General features: G+C 33.7%; 2 protein-coding genes across 6 annotated transcripts; both read left to right on the top strand.

The window, feature by feature from the left end:
• The first annotated feature begins 245 nt into the window (after positions 1-245).
• Positions 246-1,793, top strand: LOC108780518 (solute carrier family 25 member 51). Its single transcript, XM_018548267.1, has 2 exons — positions 246-493; positions 1,072-1,793. Exons 1-2 carry the CDS (start codon positions 347-349, stop codon positions 1,780-1,782), a joined length of 858 nt encoding a protein of 285 aa, XP_018403769.1. The 5' UTR covers positions 246-346; the 3' UTR covers positions 1,783-1,793.
• On the top strand, positions 1,332-19,289 carry Syn2 (Syntrophin-like 2). 5 transcript variants are annotated; one of them, XM_018548262.1, is made up of 11 exons: positions 1,332-1,379; positions 7,521-7,788; positions 15,599-15,703; positions 15,830-16,028; positions 16,572-16,697; positions 16,792-16,953; positions 17,351-17,535; positions 17,644-17,808; positions 17,913-18,137; positions 18,225-18,428; positions 18,802-19,289. In XM_018548262.1, exons 2-11 carry the CDS (start codon positions 7,726-7,728, stop codon positions 18,907-18,909), a joined length of 1,542 nt encoding a protein of 513 aa, XP_018403764.1. In that variant the 5' UTR covers positions 1,332-1,379; positions 7,521-7,725; the 3' UTR covers positions 18,910-19,289. The 5 variants fall into 5 exon arrangements, with proteins under 5 accessions (XP_018403764.1, XP_018403765.1, XP_018403766.1 ...); XM_018548263.1 differs by lacking the exon at positions 1,332-1,379 and adding an exon at positions 5,968-6,029; XM_018548264.1 differs by lacking the exon at positions 1,332-1,379 and having other exon boundaries at positions 7,726-7,788; positions 15,833-16,028.
• The last annotated feature ends 343 nt before the right edge of the window (positions 19,290-19,632 follow it).

Below are 19,632 nucleotides of genomic sequence, written 5' to 3'. Positions count from 1 at the left end.
TAAAAGTGTATAATATATAAATAATAAATTACAGGTATAATACATATTTATGATACATAGAAATATGGATAAAAATACAATATGAATATAATATATAAGTAATAAGAAAAAGAATTATAGATATAGATTTAAAGCTGAATATTCATTTATTTTACTTGATAAAATTATGAATATATATAAATCCTTTGGCATACTTAAATACTTTTATTTTTTCAGATAGAGAATACTTAGTTCAAAATGCAATATCCACAAATATCGTTAGATGGAGATAAAGTACATTTAGAATTAGAAAAATTGAAGACTTTTCTTCTCGGATGTATCTATTGTTCCTAAAAATTATTCTAATATGAATGATATAACATCGAGAAAGGTTTCATTGCATTCAGTACTGAGACTCAAGGATAGTGATGTTAAAGAATTTTTTTGCGGTTGGGGCGCTGCTGTCATCAACGTCTCTGTCACTTTTCCAATTAATAAAATCATATTTAGACAGGTATGTTCATATAGTGTAAACAACATCCCCGGTAGAATCTAAAAATCAATATCATAAAGATATATAATTGCGATCTTATTTATTATTTATATAAGTTTACTTATAAATGATAAATAAAGATCTTTTCTATTTCTGTATGGAAACTTTCTTTCCTACTTTTATCAAATATTAAACCTATCTATTTCATTTCTAAAAGCGTATATAGTTCAGCTACAGAAAACAAATCTATGATAAAGTCTAAGGCTAATTCTACAATGTACTTTTTGTTTCCTGTTTCTTGCTGTTTGTCTCTTAGCTTTTTGATCAAAAAAGCAAGAGATAAACAATAAGAAACAGGAAACAAAAAGTACATTGTAGAATTAACCTTATGGATTATCATTAGGTTTTTTGTTTATTGTTACATTGGACTGAACTTTCCTTCTTATTTTTGCCAAATATAAAAGTATCTATTTCATTTTAAATACGAAGAACTCTTTTAACTCAGCTACAAAAGAGTGAACCTAATATTCTATCTTGTGAGATTAACAAATACAATTTTTAAATATTAAAATAAACATGATTTGTGTTATAATATACAGATTTTGGAAGGAGTACCTGTGGGTACTGCGGTTGGGCAGATGTCACGAGAGGGAATACATTTGCTGTATCGTGGAATTTTACCGCCTCTATGCCAAAAAACTCTGTCCCTCAGTCTGATGTTCAGCATATACGAAGGATGCAAGCTGAGGCTCTGTCTGTTAACTGGAAACGATGTGCTGTCTAAAATATTAGCAGCGAATATAGCTGGTACAATGGAAGCTCTCCTTATGCCGTTTGAAAGAATACAAACATTGCTACAGGATTGGCGATACCACGAAAAGTTCAAAAATACTTCCCACGCATTCAGGTATCTGTTGTCAAATCATGGAATAACTGAGCTTTATCGCGGTGTGGTTCCTATCATATACAGAAACGGCTTATCCAATTTGATGTTTTTCACTCTGCGGGATCAATCAAAGGTACTGCTGGGCGAGAAGGAGTCGTTGCTGACAAACTTTGTCAGTGGCGCCCTGATCGGAGGCTTCACCAGTACGGTGTTTTATCCAATGAATGTAATCAAGATACACATGCAGTCGAAGATAGGTGGCGACTATGAGAGATTTATGGCTGTGACTCGCGAGGTGTACGTTTCCAGGAATCAAAGTTTGACTTCTTTTTACAAGGGTGTGCACTTGAACTACATGAGGTCCTTTATTAGTTGGGGAGTGATTAATGCATCATACGACTTCTTAAAGAAAATTATTTTCTAGATTGTTTAGTAGGAGACAACTGTGACGATTTTTAAATTTATTTATAGAAGATATACATTTCACACCCTGCTATACATTAGCTATTTTGAGTGATAATAGGAAATTATACCTTTGTTTTTAAAGAGACATGCTGAATGTATGTACATGTGTGTATTACAATCGCACATCCTTTCTACTAGAATTATGCAAGAATATATGCAAAAAGGAATCTATTATGAATGTATAGAAACTTTGCATAACGTTTTAATGAATATTTGTGAATAACGTCAGCTGATGACTTGTTCTTTTTTTTAATAAATAAGGGTAATCAAGAATAAATTTGAAACAATACATTATTAAATTTTTTTTATTGTTTGTACAGTTTATGTAGATAGGTATAATTAAAATTTTATAAAGATCTTTAATAATTTGCTATTCCGCCTTTATGGATATATTTAAAAGTTTATGTACATGAATATATTAACTCTTCAAACATGTGCCATTAAGGAGGCAAAGAAAAATATTAAATGAATAAATTTAGATATGCAATTTGTCTTTAGTTATCATGAGCTAATTAATTCTATTTTTTAATTATTTATGTTTATTACATAAATTATATATATTTATATTATACTGAAATACTTTTGGAAGTTTTTTAAAATTCAGAATACACCTGCTAACGTATTTTGCAATCAAATGTCACGATTTATAATAATACGTGATACAATATCTTGTCATAAAATGATTTGAAATAATTAAAAAAGATAAGAAAAAATGTTTGATATTACTATAAATTATTTATATGTGATATTACATTATGTAAAAATATGTCAAAGACTTTTTCTTATACAGGATATTCGAAATTTAAATGTTAAAACTTCGAGAACGTATAGAGGATCGATAAATTAAGAAAAAGTCTCGTGGAGATATACTCGTTTTTTTTAGTTTTGTATTTTGCGTGATTTTTTTCAAAATGAAGCAAAAACGAATATATTTCTACAGACTTTTTTTCTTAATTTATCAATCCCTTAATTGCCTTACACACTCCCGAAGTTTTGACATTTAAATTCCGGATATCTTATACATAATGATGTAAAGACGAAAATCAAAGAGAAATATATATGTACATATAATTCATTATACATATTATGTACATATAATTTTATTATTTAAATATAATACTATTCTTTTATACATTGATTTTGTATTATATGTATAGCGATGATACTTTTATTTTGAAATATATGTGTGGAGACATTTAAAATGTAGGTACAATTCAATCAATGAGATATAATAAGTGAAACAATAAATAAATTGTATCATTTAATGAATCGATTTATAGGAAGTAGAAATAGATATTGAGTGTATATTAGATGTTAATATATTGTATACAAAACGTGTGCAAATGTCAAATTAATACTAAGGACAATATAATTTTGGTATTGGTTATAGTGTTGTATTTATTGTATTCTATACAGGGTTACAGTGTTGTATTCTATACAGAGCGATCTATAAGTTCAACTCAGGACATTATTGATTAGATTTTTGAACATTTTGAAAGAATTCCTTAACTGGATAAAATTTAACTTTGTTGGGAACAATGGTGGACACATACAGACACATTGAGTAGATTATACAAGTAAAAGCTTTCGTTTTGCCTTGTTTATTTTTTTTTCTACAATGTTGAACTTGTGGGACATTAGCCTATTGATACGCCCACGTATGTTTAACTTTTCCATCATAACATACTGCTGGGACTTCAGTCAGGGCTTGTTAAAGACCCGACTTCAAGTCTTTTTTTATTTTTAATACTATAATAGAACTTCCCAAATAGGACAAATCAGCATAATGTCAAAATTATATCAAAATGACTTCAAAATTATTATCAAATCATTAATTTTATTGTTATTTAACGTTATCGTGACTTATCTTAACTCTACCGTGTCTCCTGATTTGTTCTGCATGGATTTTTCTTGTTTTTATCAAATATTAAATATATCTATTTCACTTTAAGTTTCATAAGTGTATACCGATTTAGCTATAAAAAACAGACCTCTGGTCTCTTCAGAACACTCAGAACAGCATTCGTAATATAATCTTATATTCAAGATTATATTAAAGATTAGTATAATTTTGAAACAGAGCATTATTCGATTTTGAACTGATAGATTTTTAATCTAAAATTAGAGTTAAGATTTTAAATTAAAGATCGGATTATGAATAATTTTGAACCTTTTTTTCTTCTCAGAATAATTTAAATCGAAAACCTCCATCGATGATTGATTCAACCGACAGAATCGCTTGAGGCAAAATTTCTAACTATATAATTCATCATCCGATTAATCCACTATTTCATGTATTAAACGAACGTTATAATAATTTTATTAACGTTAACGAAATAATACAGGACATTACTCGATAAATTAATCGTCGATTAAGTTAGTCGGGAGTTTGATTAAAGTCGCCTTCATGAATTTAATTCCTATCTAAAATCGGAGGCTCCATGTTTTAGGTGTAGAAGTTACACATCCCAAGATATGCTAATCGGAGCATTGTACAGAAGGCCATACATAATAAAACGTGTTCGTAATTAAAAACCAAGTTATCTCGCGGAATTTAATTGTCTCGAAATATCCTCCTGCGCGCGCGGTCTGGACCCTTGGGGGGCAGCGCAGTGACGGATTTACACATTTTTGCACCCTAGGCCCTATACTTTTTGGCGTCCCTTTTAGACGAATTAACAATAATAAAAAATGTTAATTACCGTCAGGGCATGAAGAAAGGCAGTATTTGTAAGACAATTATATCTTGTGTTTTATATTTCAGCGCATGAAAATTTTTTGTATTTCATATTTTATGATAATATATAAATATTTTGCATCGTATTTTGTATTTAAAATATTAAAATCGACAATTAATCTTACTATTTATATTACGAAATACATAAATCTTTTATTTTTCAATTTTAAATATACAATATGTAATACTTCGATATGTGTGCATTGCTTAAGTACAAAATATAAAATACACTTGTATTGCAAAGCTGTGTTTTAAATAATAAAGTATTTCAAATACACGTCCAGCTCTGGCTATCGTCAAAAAATATCACTTTTTCACCAAAGCGTCAAGATTTTATTTTTATGCCCCCAAGTATTATACACTTCAAATACAAAATTAACTTTGATTTTGGTTACTAAAAAGATAGTATCCCCCTAGTTCCTAGGGCCTCCGTTTAAATCCGCCACTGAAGTAGTGGAGCTACGGGGGGTCGCGATTCCTCGCATGATCCGCGCCTGAGTGAGCGCCCAGGGGCGGCTCCAGAAATTTGTCAAGGAGGGGCATTGACGCACCGTAAGCAAAATTTTTTACTCCCGACTGCTACCAACCGAAGGTTGTTTCAGGTCAAATGTAAAATATAAAATATTTAAATTACTACTGGGATATTATGTATTGAAAAAGTACCATGTAAATGTATAATTCATGAAACGTTTTATTCTCAAATTATATAAACAAAAAGAACAATAATATAACATTGTATAGTAAAATATCTAATTTACTTCGTGACAAACCTATTTAACACTGCTTCCTTATCAATCTCCACGTCTACTTTTTGGAATATATAAATAGAAATCTATATTTTTTATATTTAGGAGTTTCTCCTAAAATAAAAAAATATCTTGGAATATCACAATTGTGATTAAGCATTGATGAAATGTTAAAAGTATATAAGTACCTACAATATTTTGTTAGAAAATTTTTAAAAAAGAAAATTCTCCAGCCTCAATTAACTCATGGCTCCCATGACTCCCCCTTGGATCCGCCAGTGCGAGCGCCGCTTATGCGCGGTGCCCCGAGTAAATCGATGCGCACCGCGGACTTTCGGTCAGCCAGCCAGTCCGCGCGATACGTGTATGCGCCGGTCGACACTGTTCGACACTTGCATCCGTAATTACCTATTCTGGCTCGTTGATGCCCGCTGTGCTCTCCGGAGGCACCCCGTCGCGTCACGTCGTGTCTCGTCTTCTTCAGGAACTCCAGATCGCACGCTCGCTTTTCGCCCATCAAGAACAGACTCAGCCGACCGCGTCGCTTAGGTAGAACTGTGAAACGTTCCAAGAGCAGAGCCGACGATCTCTTGCCCTGTCCTGCAGACATCGGAATCATTTGACTCCGCTCGCGTCGTCGTCGTTGTCGGAGCGACGAGGCGCTTGTCTCAAGTTCGGTCGCGACAGGTCGAGGGATCGAAACCGGCGGCGTTCCCGATTCCGGTGAGTTCAGTAGGACACGCGAGAAACGACCCTGACGGAGCACCGGCACTTCGGAGCGGGTCTTCTCGAGGCAGGGGAACGTAAATTATTTTTTATAAGTTCTCGACGAAGCCTGCCGAGTGTTTTACACACTCGTGCATTGACTTTGCATTTGTATTTCTCTGCGGCTATCCTGCGGAAGTTATATTTCGTCTATTATATTGGCCGTTTTTCGCCTTCGATCGTGAGCTCGGCAAGTTGCCAATCGAAGAAGGAGATAGAGAAGCGCGAAAAGCGTTCACGAAAGATAAGGATCTTGTCGCGAATACAGCAACATGTAAATTTTCCTATAAGCGAAAAGCGTAGCTTTTTCTAGCAAACAGGTTGACATTATTTGTCTTCATTCTGATATCATTTTGACATTAAAGACATGACGTTAAAAAATCTATAGTAATCATTTTGGGACCATTTTGACGTCATTTCGACTTGAGAATAAGTTCTGCTTGAGCATAAGTCATTTTAACGTTAAACATCAACATGATGTCATGGCTCCAAAATGACTACTAAAAGTCGCGCTTTCCGGTCATTCACGATTCATTTTAACGTTGTGTTCACGATGCCACCCTTACACAGTACACTTCATCCAAAGGATATTCTGGAACGATCTTTAAACATCTTTAGGACGTCTCGTGGAAGTCTGTGCTGTATGAGTAGAAATCGCTCCGAGATCTCGAACGGAGACAGAATTGATTAGTCGCACCTGTCAATTGATTCAACTGTTCAGAATTAACAAATACAATTTGTTAATTCTTCTCCATCCGAGACTATTTAGAGCGGTTTCTAGCATCGTGAACATAAGGCTCAAGAAACGAGATTCTTTCGGAGATCTCGAATTCCCAGATTGGTTTACAGAGCATGGCGCCGTGGGCTACCAAAGATGCGGTTCCTGTCGCGAACAGGGAAGCAATCGTGTAACTTTTTCCTTGGAGCAGAAACATGAAAAGTGAAAAGTTTCTTCATTATCCTATCCCCATACAGTATAGACTTTCAAAGGCTGTTCTAAGACATCCCAAAGACGTCGTCTCTACGTTAAGGACGCTTCCAGAACATCCGCGAATAAAAAAACCTCTTCTGTTTTCATACTCGAGGACTTGCACTGTTCTCTGAAAAGAAAAAGAAGAAAGATGAACCGTGCAAGAAATTCAGTCCTAGAATATAAAAAAAAAACAGGCCTACCTGCTGTGTCTTCAATGATAACGATTTTCACTTTTCACGTTTCCACTTTAGGAAGAAAGTTATATGATTACTACCCAGGACGTACGGCGACGTGGTTCGTTCGAACTGTCGGGAAAATCACTCTAATCTCAAAAAAGTCGGCACAACGGAGGGAAATCTCCGGAACGATTATCACGCTCGCTAAGACCGGAAACACGCCGGTATCAATCCCTATGAACTCAGTGACCTCTTCAGTATGGAAGACATCTAATTGTGTACGGTTTGTTTGTCGTGTAGGAAAGAGAATTGGTGTGCCATGAAGGCCCGTCGTCGTCGCCGTCGCGAGGAATGACTCGCCGTCGCTAGGAAGTCGCGGTAACTGTGTGATGCCTTCTGATGTCGGCGATGACCACTACGAGCCTCGTCGTCGAGGTCAACAGAAACAGCGGAAGGAATCCTCGAGGATAGGGTGCAGTCACCTCACTGATCGCGCGCGAGAATAATGAGAATCAACGCGACAAAGATGAGCACTCCGATCGAGGAGAAGATTGACCAGAAGCTGAAGGTACGGACTTACTTGGAGGATTAGAGGAGCCAGAATTAAGTCGCGATATTCTCTGTCTCTTCAGCTTTCTCCCCCCCCCCCTCTCTCTCTCTCTCTCTCTCTCTCTCTCTCTCTCGTTGTCCGCCGATGTTCGGTGATCAATAATGTATCCACACTCATATTCGCACTTAGCCGCATGCTTGGGATGCAGCACGCGTGCATTAATCCCGATCGAGGAAGCGTCTCGAGGAAGCGCCTCTCGCTATGCAGCGCAGATGTGCGGTCGGATATTCCTGGATGCCCCCTCGTGTATTCGACGTATCGAACACTCCGTGTCTCGGGGGCGAAATGAATCGAAACTCTGACTTGGAATTAACTTGACAACTATACTCCCAAAGGATCGGTTTGAAATCCTTCGATCGATAACCTTCTATCCCGTTAAAACCGACTGGTGTTATCTAATTTCTATTTTCACGTTCTGCTCCCTTGATATTAATACTTGATATTAAATTTAACATTGTTTCTTTAACTCGATCTCCAGAGTTGATGATGGGTCTATTGAACTCACTCGATTATAAATCTCTCAAGATGTGAAACAATATAATTTTTATATTACACATCTGCACGTTTCATTCTTATTAAATTCTTATTAAAATATATTTATAGTAAATTCGATTGGATGCACTTCAGTGCCCATTGGTGTACATTAAAGCCATCGTACACAAATTGACGTAAAAATGTATGTTTCATATATCTACATATAGAAATGGATTAAACCGCAAAATCCTCAATCACTTTATTGTGCCGTTAGGTAAAATTTGTATTTTATAAACCGAAATATTTGCATTTTACTTCTACAATACATTCAGATTAAATCAGTATACAATCAGTGTACGGTTTTTAATGCACCAGTGGGCACTAGTGCATTCAATCGAATCCGTTATTGATATTTATTCTTTTTTTTTTTATACAAGGTGTATCGTTTTGGTTCCTTGAAATTAATTATAGTTTTTTTAAATTATTAAGTATTTTGTAAATTATTTTATAAATGAGGATTGCTGACCCAGCATCACACAGAGAAAACTTTTACTGAAGTATTTAAAAAATTTGTTAAATACACATCTGAAAATAATTTTGTTAAACATTTAAATAATTACGTCGGAAACTCGAGCATGAGCAATGTTGTAAAAAGTTTTATCATTCTAGCAGCCAGCGTCCTACATAATTAGTTTGATGGTCCAACAAAATTATTTTCAGATGTATCTAGAAATTTTTATTTTAATAAAACTGTCCTTTCTGCGCAACAACTGTGTTACAGATTATGATATCAGCTCCAGAAAATATATAATATGATTGTATTAATAATGACATCATTTATTTTTCTTATTTTTATGTTACGTTTTAAATTTTATGAAATTTAAAACTTAATATAGCACTACTTGCAGAAATATTCATATGGATTTCTATGAATTTTTCTTTAATATAATATGATTGTATTGATAATGACGTCATTAATTTTTCCTATTTTCATGTTACGTTTTAAATTTGATCATGGAAACGTAATATGGTACTATTTGCAGAAGTGTTAATTTTGTTTTATGCTCGTTTCTGCCTAGCGTTTTCGGTTTCGTTATCCACGTTTTCATTCAACATTAATGTACATACATCGCAGTCACGGTGGCATTTGCCGCTAGATGCTATATACGCGAACGAGGGCCTGCGTGTTTTTGCATATACGATAAAAGCGGATGAAAGGTCAAAAGAGCTGTGTATACGACCGTGGTGCAATTTAGCCGGTTCGCGTTGCACGTAACTTGCAACGGTCTCATTATCGTCGTTCTCCTGGCGCAGATACACATGTATGTATGATGAAGTAATGTCATTGGAATTTCCTATAATTAGGTGGACATTTTTAAACCCGTCAATCGTTTGTGTCGAGATAATTTGAACGCTGCGAGAAGGCAGACTCATCTTTTAAAATGAAGCATGATGGCACGTAACAGATTAACTTTTAAAAACGAATTCTTCTTCATTACATAAGTTAACTGTTATTTTGCTGCTATATGCGCGTAAAACCGGAACTTTCGTAATTCGAAATGCAAATGAATAAATGGATTTTAACATTTAATTGTATTTTTCAACATTAATCGGATAAGATGACGCGGGCAACCGAGACTGTTGTACTTTAAACTTGTGGAAATTTGATGGACCAGTATTATCTCGTCAGTTGTCGTCGGTTTGACGCATCTCGCTAATCGCTCCCGTCGTAGGCACGTTCCGATGTCATCCCCATGAAATTCCCGGCGCTACAGGTGCACGAAATGTTTTCCGATCGCACGACATTAACGTTGTTAATCTTCCGTGAAGGACAGATGGTTCGCTGGAAAATAGTGAGGGAGCTCTCGTCGTGTCTCCCTTCTACGGTCTTTTATGCGGAATCAATCGTAGTTTCATCAATTTCCTTCTAAATTGTAGTAACTATACGATATAGATATACCAATAGACTAGAATCGACGCCGACCAATATTGGTAGAATCGATCCGTGGCCCATTCCCATAAACGTGGGTTAAAGATAAAACTAAAGTTTAAGTTTCTACATCACTATTTCTAAGAATTCTTTGTTCTTGTAGTTGGAAAATTTATGTTAAATTTGACGCATTTTACGTATCAATGGTAAACTCAAATTTTTGTGTTAATTTAACATAAAATGAATATACTAGGAAGTAACATAAATATTATGTAAAAAATTAACATAAAAAATTTAATACTGACACAGTTTGTAAGCACAAATTGTGTAAGCATACTTCTTTAATTAAAATTAACATTTATAATATAATATGTTAAATTAACACATTTTATTTATTTATCTTAGAATTTACGTTTTAAAATTTTTATGTTAATTGTTTATATACTTATATTAATTTTGTTATTTTAACACTTGGAAATATATATATGTTGAATATTATTGTAATACCAAATGTTTTAGTCACGTAATCACGTTATGTTAAATTAATATTCGGATATTCGAAAAATTCAACATAAATTTTAATAAGCCGATTTTAACATGAATATAAAGTTTTTAACTGTGTTCACTGGATTGTATTAAAATTTTCTTTCTTTCTTTTACACCAAAACTTCAGATATTATATATTCATTTTATTTTGAGTACAACGAGTATATATTAGTTCTTCTACAAAGAATAGACTTTAAATGTATATGAATGCATAACTGAAGAGAAAATCGGGAGAAATCGGCTTAAATCTTTGCTAACTTTAACGAACGTTCGTGCGGGAATTGGCCCCTATGCGTCGAAATTGGCTCTCCGGACGTTTTAATACCGCTGGATTCTACACGCTGGAGTTTATGGCCTGGAAAACCCCGAATATAGCGTTTAATTGATGTCTTCGCAGAAGCGAGCCTTATCGTTCGCTTTGATAAACGCTCCCGCATACCGCAAATTGGCAGTTCGGTGTCTGCCGTCCAACACGACTCCATGGAAAGAGATCGATATCTTCGTGCCGCCGGTACGAGCAACGCTTAATCACTTTTACGTTAATAACGGAGTAATGTTGTATCGTACTTCTGAGTTATAAATTGGTACATTCAAAGATGAAGGTAACATAGCGGAGTTTTGTTTTTACCTCTTTGGAAGCATTGCGATTTTGTCACCCATGAACGGTTTTCTATAAGAGCGATAATAGTTTGTCACGTTGTAGCAAACTTCTGTATTCTGTGCATCCTATAACGAGCGTTTCATGTTCATGATACCCTATGAAAAAGGAAGGAATACGAATGGCACGAACGTCGATCAATTTTGCGCTGCGCATTTTCGGTTATTACAGGAAAGCCTGTCATAACGAGAGTAACGCAAAACCCGATAATACTCAGCATGATGTGAATTCACAGGAAAATGCACGCAACGGAAAATGTGTAACTTCTGTCGAGATTGAAATCGAACTTTTGCTTCGCCATTAATTTTTCGCAAATAAAATGCAAAATTAATGCATGCAATTACATGGCGTATAATTCACAACGAGAGAACATTGCAATAAGGTTTAAAAAAGAATTGATGATGATATATATTCAGCTATTATTAAAACGTGCCTTATAAATAAAAGAACAATTTTGTTGAAGTATTTAAAAATTTAGTTAGATACAGATTGGAGAATAATTTTATTAAATTATCAAAATAATTAGATATAAGAAATTTAAATATAATAAACAATGCTGTAAAAAATTTTAACATTTGACACTAAGAGAAAGATTTTGCTATTTGTAATTATAATTACAGGTTATTATAATTATGATTATTACTACTGTGATGCTAATAATAGTATTTTAATTATAATAATATATAATAACTATATACATATATATATATATATATACATATATACAGTTCTATTAACAAATATATATTCATACGAGTAGTCGGCAACCAATACTGCATATCATAACAAATATAGTTGCATTTATATATTATAATTTAACTATAATTATAGTTATTCTTTGTTTCTAATTATATATTTGACTGAATTTACATATAGTTATTACTGACGATTATATAGCCATCATTAAATTATAACATTTAATTATGGTCACAAATACCAAATATTTTTCTCTCACTATAGCAACCAATTTAAACGTTCTATATAATTATTTTGATAATCCAATCAAATTATTTTTACATCTACATTTAGTAAACTTTTTAAATACTTTAGGCAAAACCGTTCTTTCTGTGTAAGATATAGAGAGAGTAACATATATGCAAGTGTTTGCTACAAAAGTGTAAGATTGTATAAATACAGTTATGAATATATATAGAGTTTGTATTAGAGCTTATATTAACATATATTCCGCGGATTTCATGAGAATTTGTTTTTGTTTGGAGAAATTATTTGTTTTTACGTAATTCTATAGAGCCTCGACGCTTCAGCGTTCCGATAATAATTAATTAGTGTCGGATTAATTGGAACGGACAAATTGTTAACGATGATAAATGACGAATAACGCTGCGAACTCGTTTACTAAAAATATAGCATATATAATTGCATTAAAATAGATCCGCCGTGTCCCGTTTTGCCGATTTAACGGGCTGAAAATCTCTCTCTCGTTTATCGACCATCGTTTCCGATTGTCACTTAATATACATGCAATGCCCAATCGACAAATTTAGCGTCTCTTCGGAACATTTGAGGACCCAATCTAGTACAATTTTCTTTGACACAAGCAAAATCAATTCTATTCGCCGTAATATGAAAGCATAGATTTAGCTATCTTTCTCTCTCTCTCTCTCTCTCTCTCTCTCTCTCTCTCTCTCTCTCTCTCTTTTCGTTAATACCTTTTATAATCAGTTTTTCATGTGTGCATGGTATATTAAATTTCCGTGAAATGAATTCGTCCAACATATATTTTGTGTATACCCTGTTTTCTTTGCATTCTAATTTTTATCTAAAAATGCAACGTCGATTAATGAATAATAATTATTCTACCTGTCCTCTGTAAAAGAAAAAAAATTGGCAATGTCCGCGACGAAACTATCCTTTCGTCAATATTTTCCGGGAACAATTCGATCGAATAATCCCGGATTGATCAAAGAATTCGTAAAATATGAATAGCTCGCTGAAATTCTGTCAAGTTACGATACGCCCGCGGACGTTAGCTTCCTTAATCATTTAGCTATTCTTCCTTAGATCACTTATAGCTGTCATCGTCGGGGAAAAGAGTATAACCGGAATTGGATTTGCAGACGAATAATTTAGAGAGCCTTCGTTCGCGTATTGAGAAAAGGAAAAATCGATTAATTGAACAAAGGCATGAGTTGTCGTTACACGGAGGAGGAAACTGTTCTTGTGGATATTTGCAAATCACAAGGCTGGGACGCGGTTGCTGTCGAGTCGCATAGCAAATTGACAAATATGAATTAATTTAAACCGATCTATTGCGGTCTTGCGGGTTAACTGTAGTGTGGGAGTAAATTGTATCGGTGCACCGGGCAGCAAATAGGAAATAACGTAATAACGATAATGCTGTTTGAACTAATTAGGGCCGATCGTTGCCCAATGAATACAGATATTCCATTAAGAATTTATCAAGATATTTTCTCATGTATAAATGCATGCCCAGCCATGCAATGACATTGCACGGTTAAATCAATCAATATTGTCGGAGCTCATTAGTTATCTGTAACACAATGTAACACAACAGCGTCTCTCCCTTTAATCTTGAGCTACTTCCGCATCGAGTGCATCATTTCTGAGAACTCTAAGATAACTTTTATTCCCTTTCTTTGCAATCCCTCGAGTCTTGCTTTTCCTACTTCAATTTTCTGTTGCAAATGCAAACTGCAGCTTTGTTGAGTTAATATATGGAAGATTGTATCGTATTATTTTTAAATATAAAAATTGTCACAATATTGGATATCTCTATGAAATTGTCATAAGCTTGCCTTTATACATACAATTAGAGTTAACTATCCATCTTTCAACAAATTATAATTTGTTGAAAGATGGATAAGTTAATTAATGACCGTGGTCACAATTTTGATATTTACATAACAATAAAAAATAATAAAAGGCACATAAGAGTCAATTTCAAATATTGAAATACAATATTGAAAGTCAAGGCATAAAATATGTTATAATCTATAATTGTCTAATAAACATATTACATGTTTCGGCTCCTGAGCCATCTTCAAATATTCGACAATTCAACGATGTTAAATACTATGAAACGCAGTAATGGTGATGGATAACAATATAACAAGCATCAGAACCTACATGAACGTTTTACAGAGAAACGGAAATTGTTTGCAAATGGATAGATGATCGATTGTAAGGAAATTTCCCGATGTTCTAGTAAAAAACAAATTTATAAATTAATTAAATAATTTATTCAAACGCACGCAAAAGACGCCTCCCCGATAAAAAACTCACCGAACTAGCCAAACAATAATGTATCTCGTGATGATGATAAAGTGCTTGTCTCAAAATAAATGTACTTATATATATATATATATATATATATATATATAACACAGAGTGTAATAACAATATCACGGTCAATATAGAAATAAATTAGTCAAACTGCAGAAATAAAAATGTGTATGAGAAAAAATAAGACAAAATTGAAAATATATAATTGTCACGACAGACAAACCATGACTGAGAACAATAGATATTTGATATTTACACATCAGAAATATCCCGAATATATTAAACGGATAGCTTAGAAGTTTCGATATCTTTTGGCTTTTCCTATGATATAATTTGGACATTTCTGCTGTATGAATAAAGTTAATATAAATAATGGACATTTCTATTGTATATACATAGACAATTCATATCACTCCCTTCAAAGGTGACACAAAATTAAATTTCTTAAAGGGGAAAAATTAAGTTTCTTAACTCCTTCAAATCTTGTACCATATATATATATCAAATTTAAGATATTATTTATTGAAATGTGATTAATTCTATCAACATCATCTAAGATCTGATGTAGATAATAATGTATATGTTGAAAGAATAGTTAAAATTCTGAAAAAAATATTTGGTATGAATTACTCATATAGTGCGCATGAATTCAATTACGACAATTATGATAATTTTTAGAGAAGTTAATTCAATGATAATTTTGGTGATTGATAGAATAATATTTATACTCTTATAATTGTAAAATGTATATCTCACTTTTAAAGTAAACTATAGGGAACGATATCTTCAAAATTCTTTTAGGTATAAGCGTGAATTTTTATCTCAAACATTTCTAAAGAATAAAGTGGCAATTTCACGACAGATAGCTTTTGTCAATTTGATTTTATTATCGATAGGTACGGACGGGGATGGTGACGGTCAGCGATGGAAAGAGCAAACCCGTGCCGATGCGTTTGCACTTGTCTATGGAGGTATTGAAGCTTCAACGGGAGGATCTCGAGGTAGAGTGCCTTTCGATAATCGTGTTATCATCTATTTCCCGAATGAATGATGTTCAATCGTCTCCCACCGGTGCTTTATCGATCACGAACGTTATAAAACGTGTCAAAGACAAGAATACATTTTAGCAGGCAGCGAATCACAATAAGCCACCTTTGGATGCTAAGGAGCGCATGGTGCAAATCACCAGGCAAAAGGTCGGTGGCTTGGGGCTGAGTATAAAAGGTGGAGCGGAACATAAGCTACCAGTACTCATATCGAGAATTTATAAGAGTCAGGCCGCCGATCAATGCGGCCAGCTTTTTGTTGGAGACGCAATTATTAAAGGTATTAACGACAAATAATTTTCATGTCAATATACAGGTTGTCAAACTTATCATCAGTGTGAGATCATTTTACGTTCTATATATTATTTTATTTTATATATTATTTGCATATTACCTAAAGAATTATTTTTTCATTCAAATAATAATAAAATATTTAACAATATAAGCGTAAGATTTTGCGTTGTTGTTGTAGTATATTTTGTTTTGCTTTCTGTATGTAATACTTAAATTGTTCTTATCTATAAAATGTTGTAATATCTACTGCTAATACTTGTTCCTTATTATTTGTACCGATTACAGTTACGCGACAGTTGACAGTTTCACGATAGTTGAACGGCACCATGTACAGTTAATGAGTATCGATTTCAACTTTTGCTTCTGCCAATGCCCGTACTTATTGAAACTAAAGTTGACTTCGATTTTATGCCATATAATATTCGCAACAATCAGGATCTATCATATACGATTCTTTGTTTATAACAATGTTATAAACAATAGAAAAATGTTTATTAGATTATGTAATTCGTGTTGAATGATTTTTTAGTGAATGGGGAATATATAACAGCGTGCAACCATGACGACGCTGTCAATATTTTGAGGAATGCCGGTGATATAGTAGTTCTAACGGTCAAGCATTATCGAGCGGCCAAACCATTTCTACAAAAGAACGGTACTGTATTATACATTATATATTATCGTAAAAAATAACATATGACAATGAGATCAGTTCGTGTATCCTTTTGATATTTTAATCTTATCAACAGAGAAGGAAGAAAAACTGGATAATGTTGCCAATGGTACGGCGGAAGACGGATGGATATCGCCTAACAGACAAGGGGGTAGTCCCAGATGTAGCCATAGCCGTCAAAGTTCCAATGCATCTTCCAGTTCGATGCAATATAAAAGATGGGTGGACGTAATTACAGGTAGCTATGTATGACAGACATTAAAAGATTTAAAATCTTCCTTTTTATCAAATTCTTCTTTTTGTATCTTTATGTCCTATATTGAGTGTCATATATGCAAAACTTTGGCCCTTACTACAAAGTTGCCGCACAATTAATGTATTTACGATGCTAGAAATCGATCCGAGATCTAGGATGAAGAAATATTTGATTAATCGCATCGATCGAATTATTCAAATATAATTTATTAATATTTTCTCCGTCTCTAAGATATTCGAGCGATTTATATTATTCTGAACACAAGATTTAATTTAAGATTAATTGTAAGAATATGAAGCAGTCACAATTCATATGAGAAATATGAAAATAGAAGTTCTTCTTTGTAGTATATAATAATTAATATAACACACTTTTCCAGTTCCATTAATGATGGCATATGTGACGAGATACATATTCGGCACTGATAAACTAAGGAGAAACGCGTTCGAAGTTAGAGGACTTAATGGAGCACGTACAGGAGTGATACATTGCGATGATAGCGCTATTCTTAGTCAATGGTTAAAATATATAACTGATAACATTACAGGATTGACACATTTACAGGTGATGCAAATAATAGGAATGTAATATTGTCGTAATATTTTTTGCATATAATACTTCAAGTTGTCATGATAATCAACTGTTTGATGCTGAGCTTGAATTCAATTCCAGATGAAATTATATAATCGTAATTTTGGAGTTGGCGAACGCATAGAGTACATGGGCTGGGTGAACGAAGCAGTGAGCAATAGTAATCAGCCGTGGCAGAGTTACAGACCAAGATTCTTGGCTCTAAAGGGACCGGATCTACTGCTGTTCGAAACACCTCCTGTATGTGTCAGTTTCTTTTATTTTAATTACTTTAAACTTTTAAAAAGTTGTCGATTTATTAATATTATGATGAATGGAATTAAATAAATCGTTCTTGTTGTTGTTTCCAGTGCAATATAGGTGATTGGTCACGTTGTGCGTTGACTTTCAAAGTATACCAGACAATGTTCCGCGTCATGCGCGAATCGGAGAATGTGGATGAGCGGCAGCATTGCTTTTTAGCGCAGAGTCCGGGAAAACCACCGCGTTACTTGAGTGTTGAGACCAGGCAAGAACTTTTGCGGGTCGAGGCGGCGTGGCACACCGCCATATGTTCAGCTGTTACACATTTAAAGGTCTGTCATGACACGCGTGGTGATTTTTCCAAAGTATTTTTATCGTTATTATTCTTCTCTCACGTCTACTTTCTTTTCTTGTTACAGAGTAAAACATTCCCGGTAACTTTCAACAGCAGAAGTGCCGGTCTAACATTAGAATGGACTCAAGGTTTTACGTTGTCGTACGAAGGAATTGGCGAGATCGCGTGGCGTTACAAATTTTCTCAATTGAGAGGGTCCAGCGACGACGGTAAAAGTAGACTTAAATTGCATTTCCAAGAGCCAGACAGCATTACTATCGAAACGAAGGTAAATACAATTTTTTAGTGAAACTGAAAGATTCATTGCAACATGGGTAGTCCAACTCATTTGTCTCTTAAAAAAAAAGAAAGATTAAATATTAAATTTTTTGATCGAGAGATTACGCTTTCAAATTTGTGGGCAAAAATAGATTAATCTTTACAGGAAAGCCAGCATAGTGGCACTGAAACGGTGTTATATTTTGAGGCAAGAAGTATAATGAAATGATCAATAATAAATCTTAAGGAAAAGGTGTAAGATTTTAAAAATAGATTTCCATCCTCCAAAGGTTAAAGAGATCAGTGTTGCATTTAATCTTTCAACTTGCTTTCCTTATACGCATAGAGGAATGTGTATTTACGTTTTGCGTACATTTCAACAGGAATTGGAGTGTTCCCAGTTGCAAAACTTGTTATTCTGTATGCATGCATTTCTTACCGCGAAGGTAGCCGCGGTAGACCCTACGTTTTTAACGTCGACCACTCCGTAATGAGATGTAATATAAATTTAATAACGTTATTGCCGATGAATCACCAAGTGGATCACTTTTGTGTTCTATTATCGTTGTACGGATTAGATCGTGCGCTGAAAAGTTGCTGGGAAATGTAAGAAAAAAAACGAGGAAGAGGAAGCGACAGAAACTAGTCAATATATCCAAAAGGTATTTTTATCGTTTACATATAAAAATCACCAAGCGGTACTATATCTACTCATTCTATGAAAAGCCAATTTCACTAGTATATATATGAATATAACGGCTATTATCGTATTGTACGCATGTAGGTATAAGAATTCTCGCGAGTTTCTAGAAGCAACAGTGATGTATTTATGAATGATTGCCCAACTATGATTATTTGTTTAACTGCTTTTGCTACACGTATTTTATTACTTTCTGAATTTTTTTGAGGAATACCTAATCTCAAGTATATATATAATTATACACATAATTTATTTTTACAAATGCATTTTAATTATATTTTAGTAATGCTGTCTCAGCTAGAAATAATATCTTAGTTGTACTTCTGTTATATCATATGTCTGAAATCTTAAGCTAATAATTCGAATTTATATACATAGGAATCAATACACAAGTGAGTTCATGATTTTTAAGTTACAATAATAGCGAATAATTTTCTTAGTTGTAACAAATTATTTGTATACTTATATTGTATTGCGTACCATACATATATACAGGTGCCTTAAAAACCATCAA

The sequence above is a fragment of the Cyphomyrmex costatus genome, unplaced genomic scaffold (genome assembly GCF_001594065.2).
Source record: "Cyphomyrmex costatus isolate MS0001 unplaced genomic scaffold, Ccosl1.0 scaffold702, whole genome shotgun sequence".
Classification (NCBI taxonomy): domain Eukaryota; kingdom Metazoa; phylum Arthropoda; class Insecta; order Hymenoptera; family Formicidae; genus Cyphomyrmex; species Cyphomyrmex costatus.
Note: the sequence above shows the minus strand (reverse complement) of the source record. Positions and strands in the feature narration are given on the sequence as shown.

Excerpts from the sequence above, each read along its gene's own strand:
- LOC108780518 (XM_018548267.1), top strand. The coding sequence starts at position 347 with ATGAATGATATAACATCGAGAAAGGTTTCATTGCATTCAGTACTGAGA. Across the intron at positions 494-1,071 it reads ATAAAATCATATTTAGACAG|ATTTTGGAAGGAGTACCTGT; the intron begins GTATGTTCATAT and ends TATAATATACAG.
- Syn2 (XM_018548262.1), top strand. The coding sequence starts at position 7,726 with ATGAGAATCAACGCGACAAAGATGAGCACTCCGATCGAGGAGAAGATT. Across the intron at positions 16,954-17,350 it reads ATGGGTGGACGTAATTACAG|TTCCATTAATGATGGCATAT; the intron begins GTAGCTATGTAT and ends ACACTTTTCCAG. Across the intron at positions 17,536-17,643 it reads CAGGATTGACACATTTACAG|ATGAAATTATATAATCGTAA; the intron begins GTGATGCAAATA and ends ATTCAATTCCAG.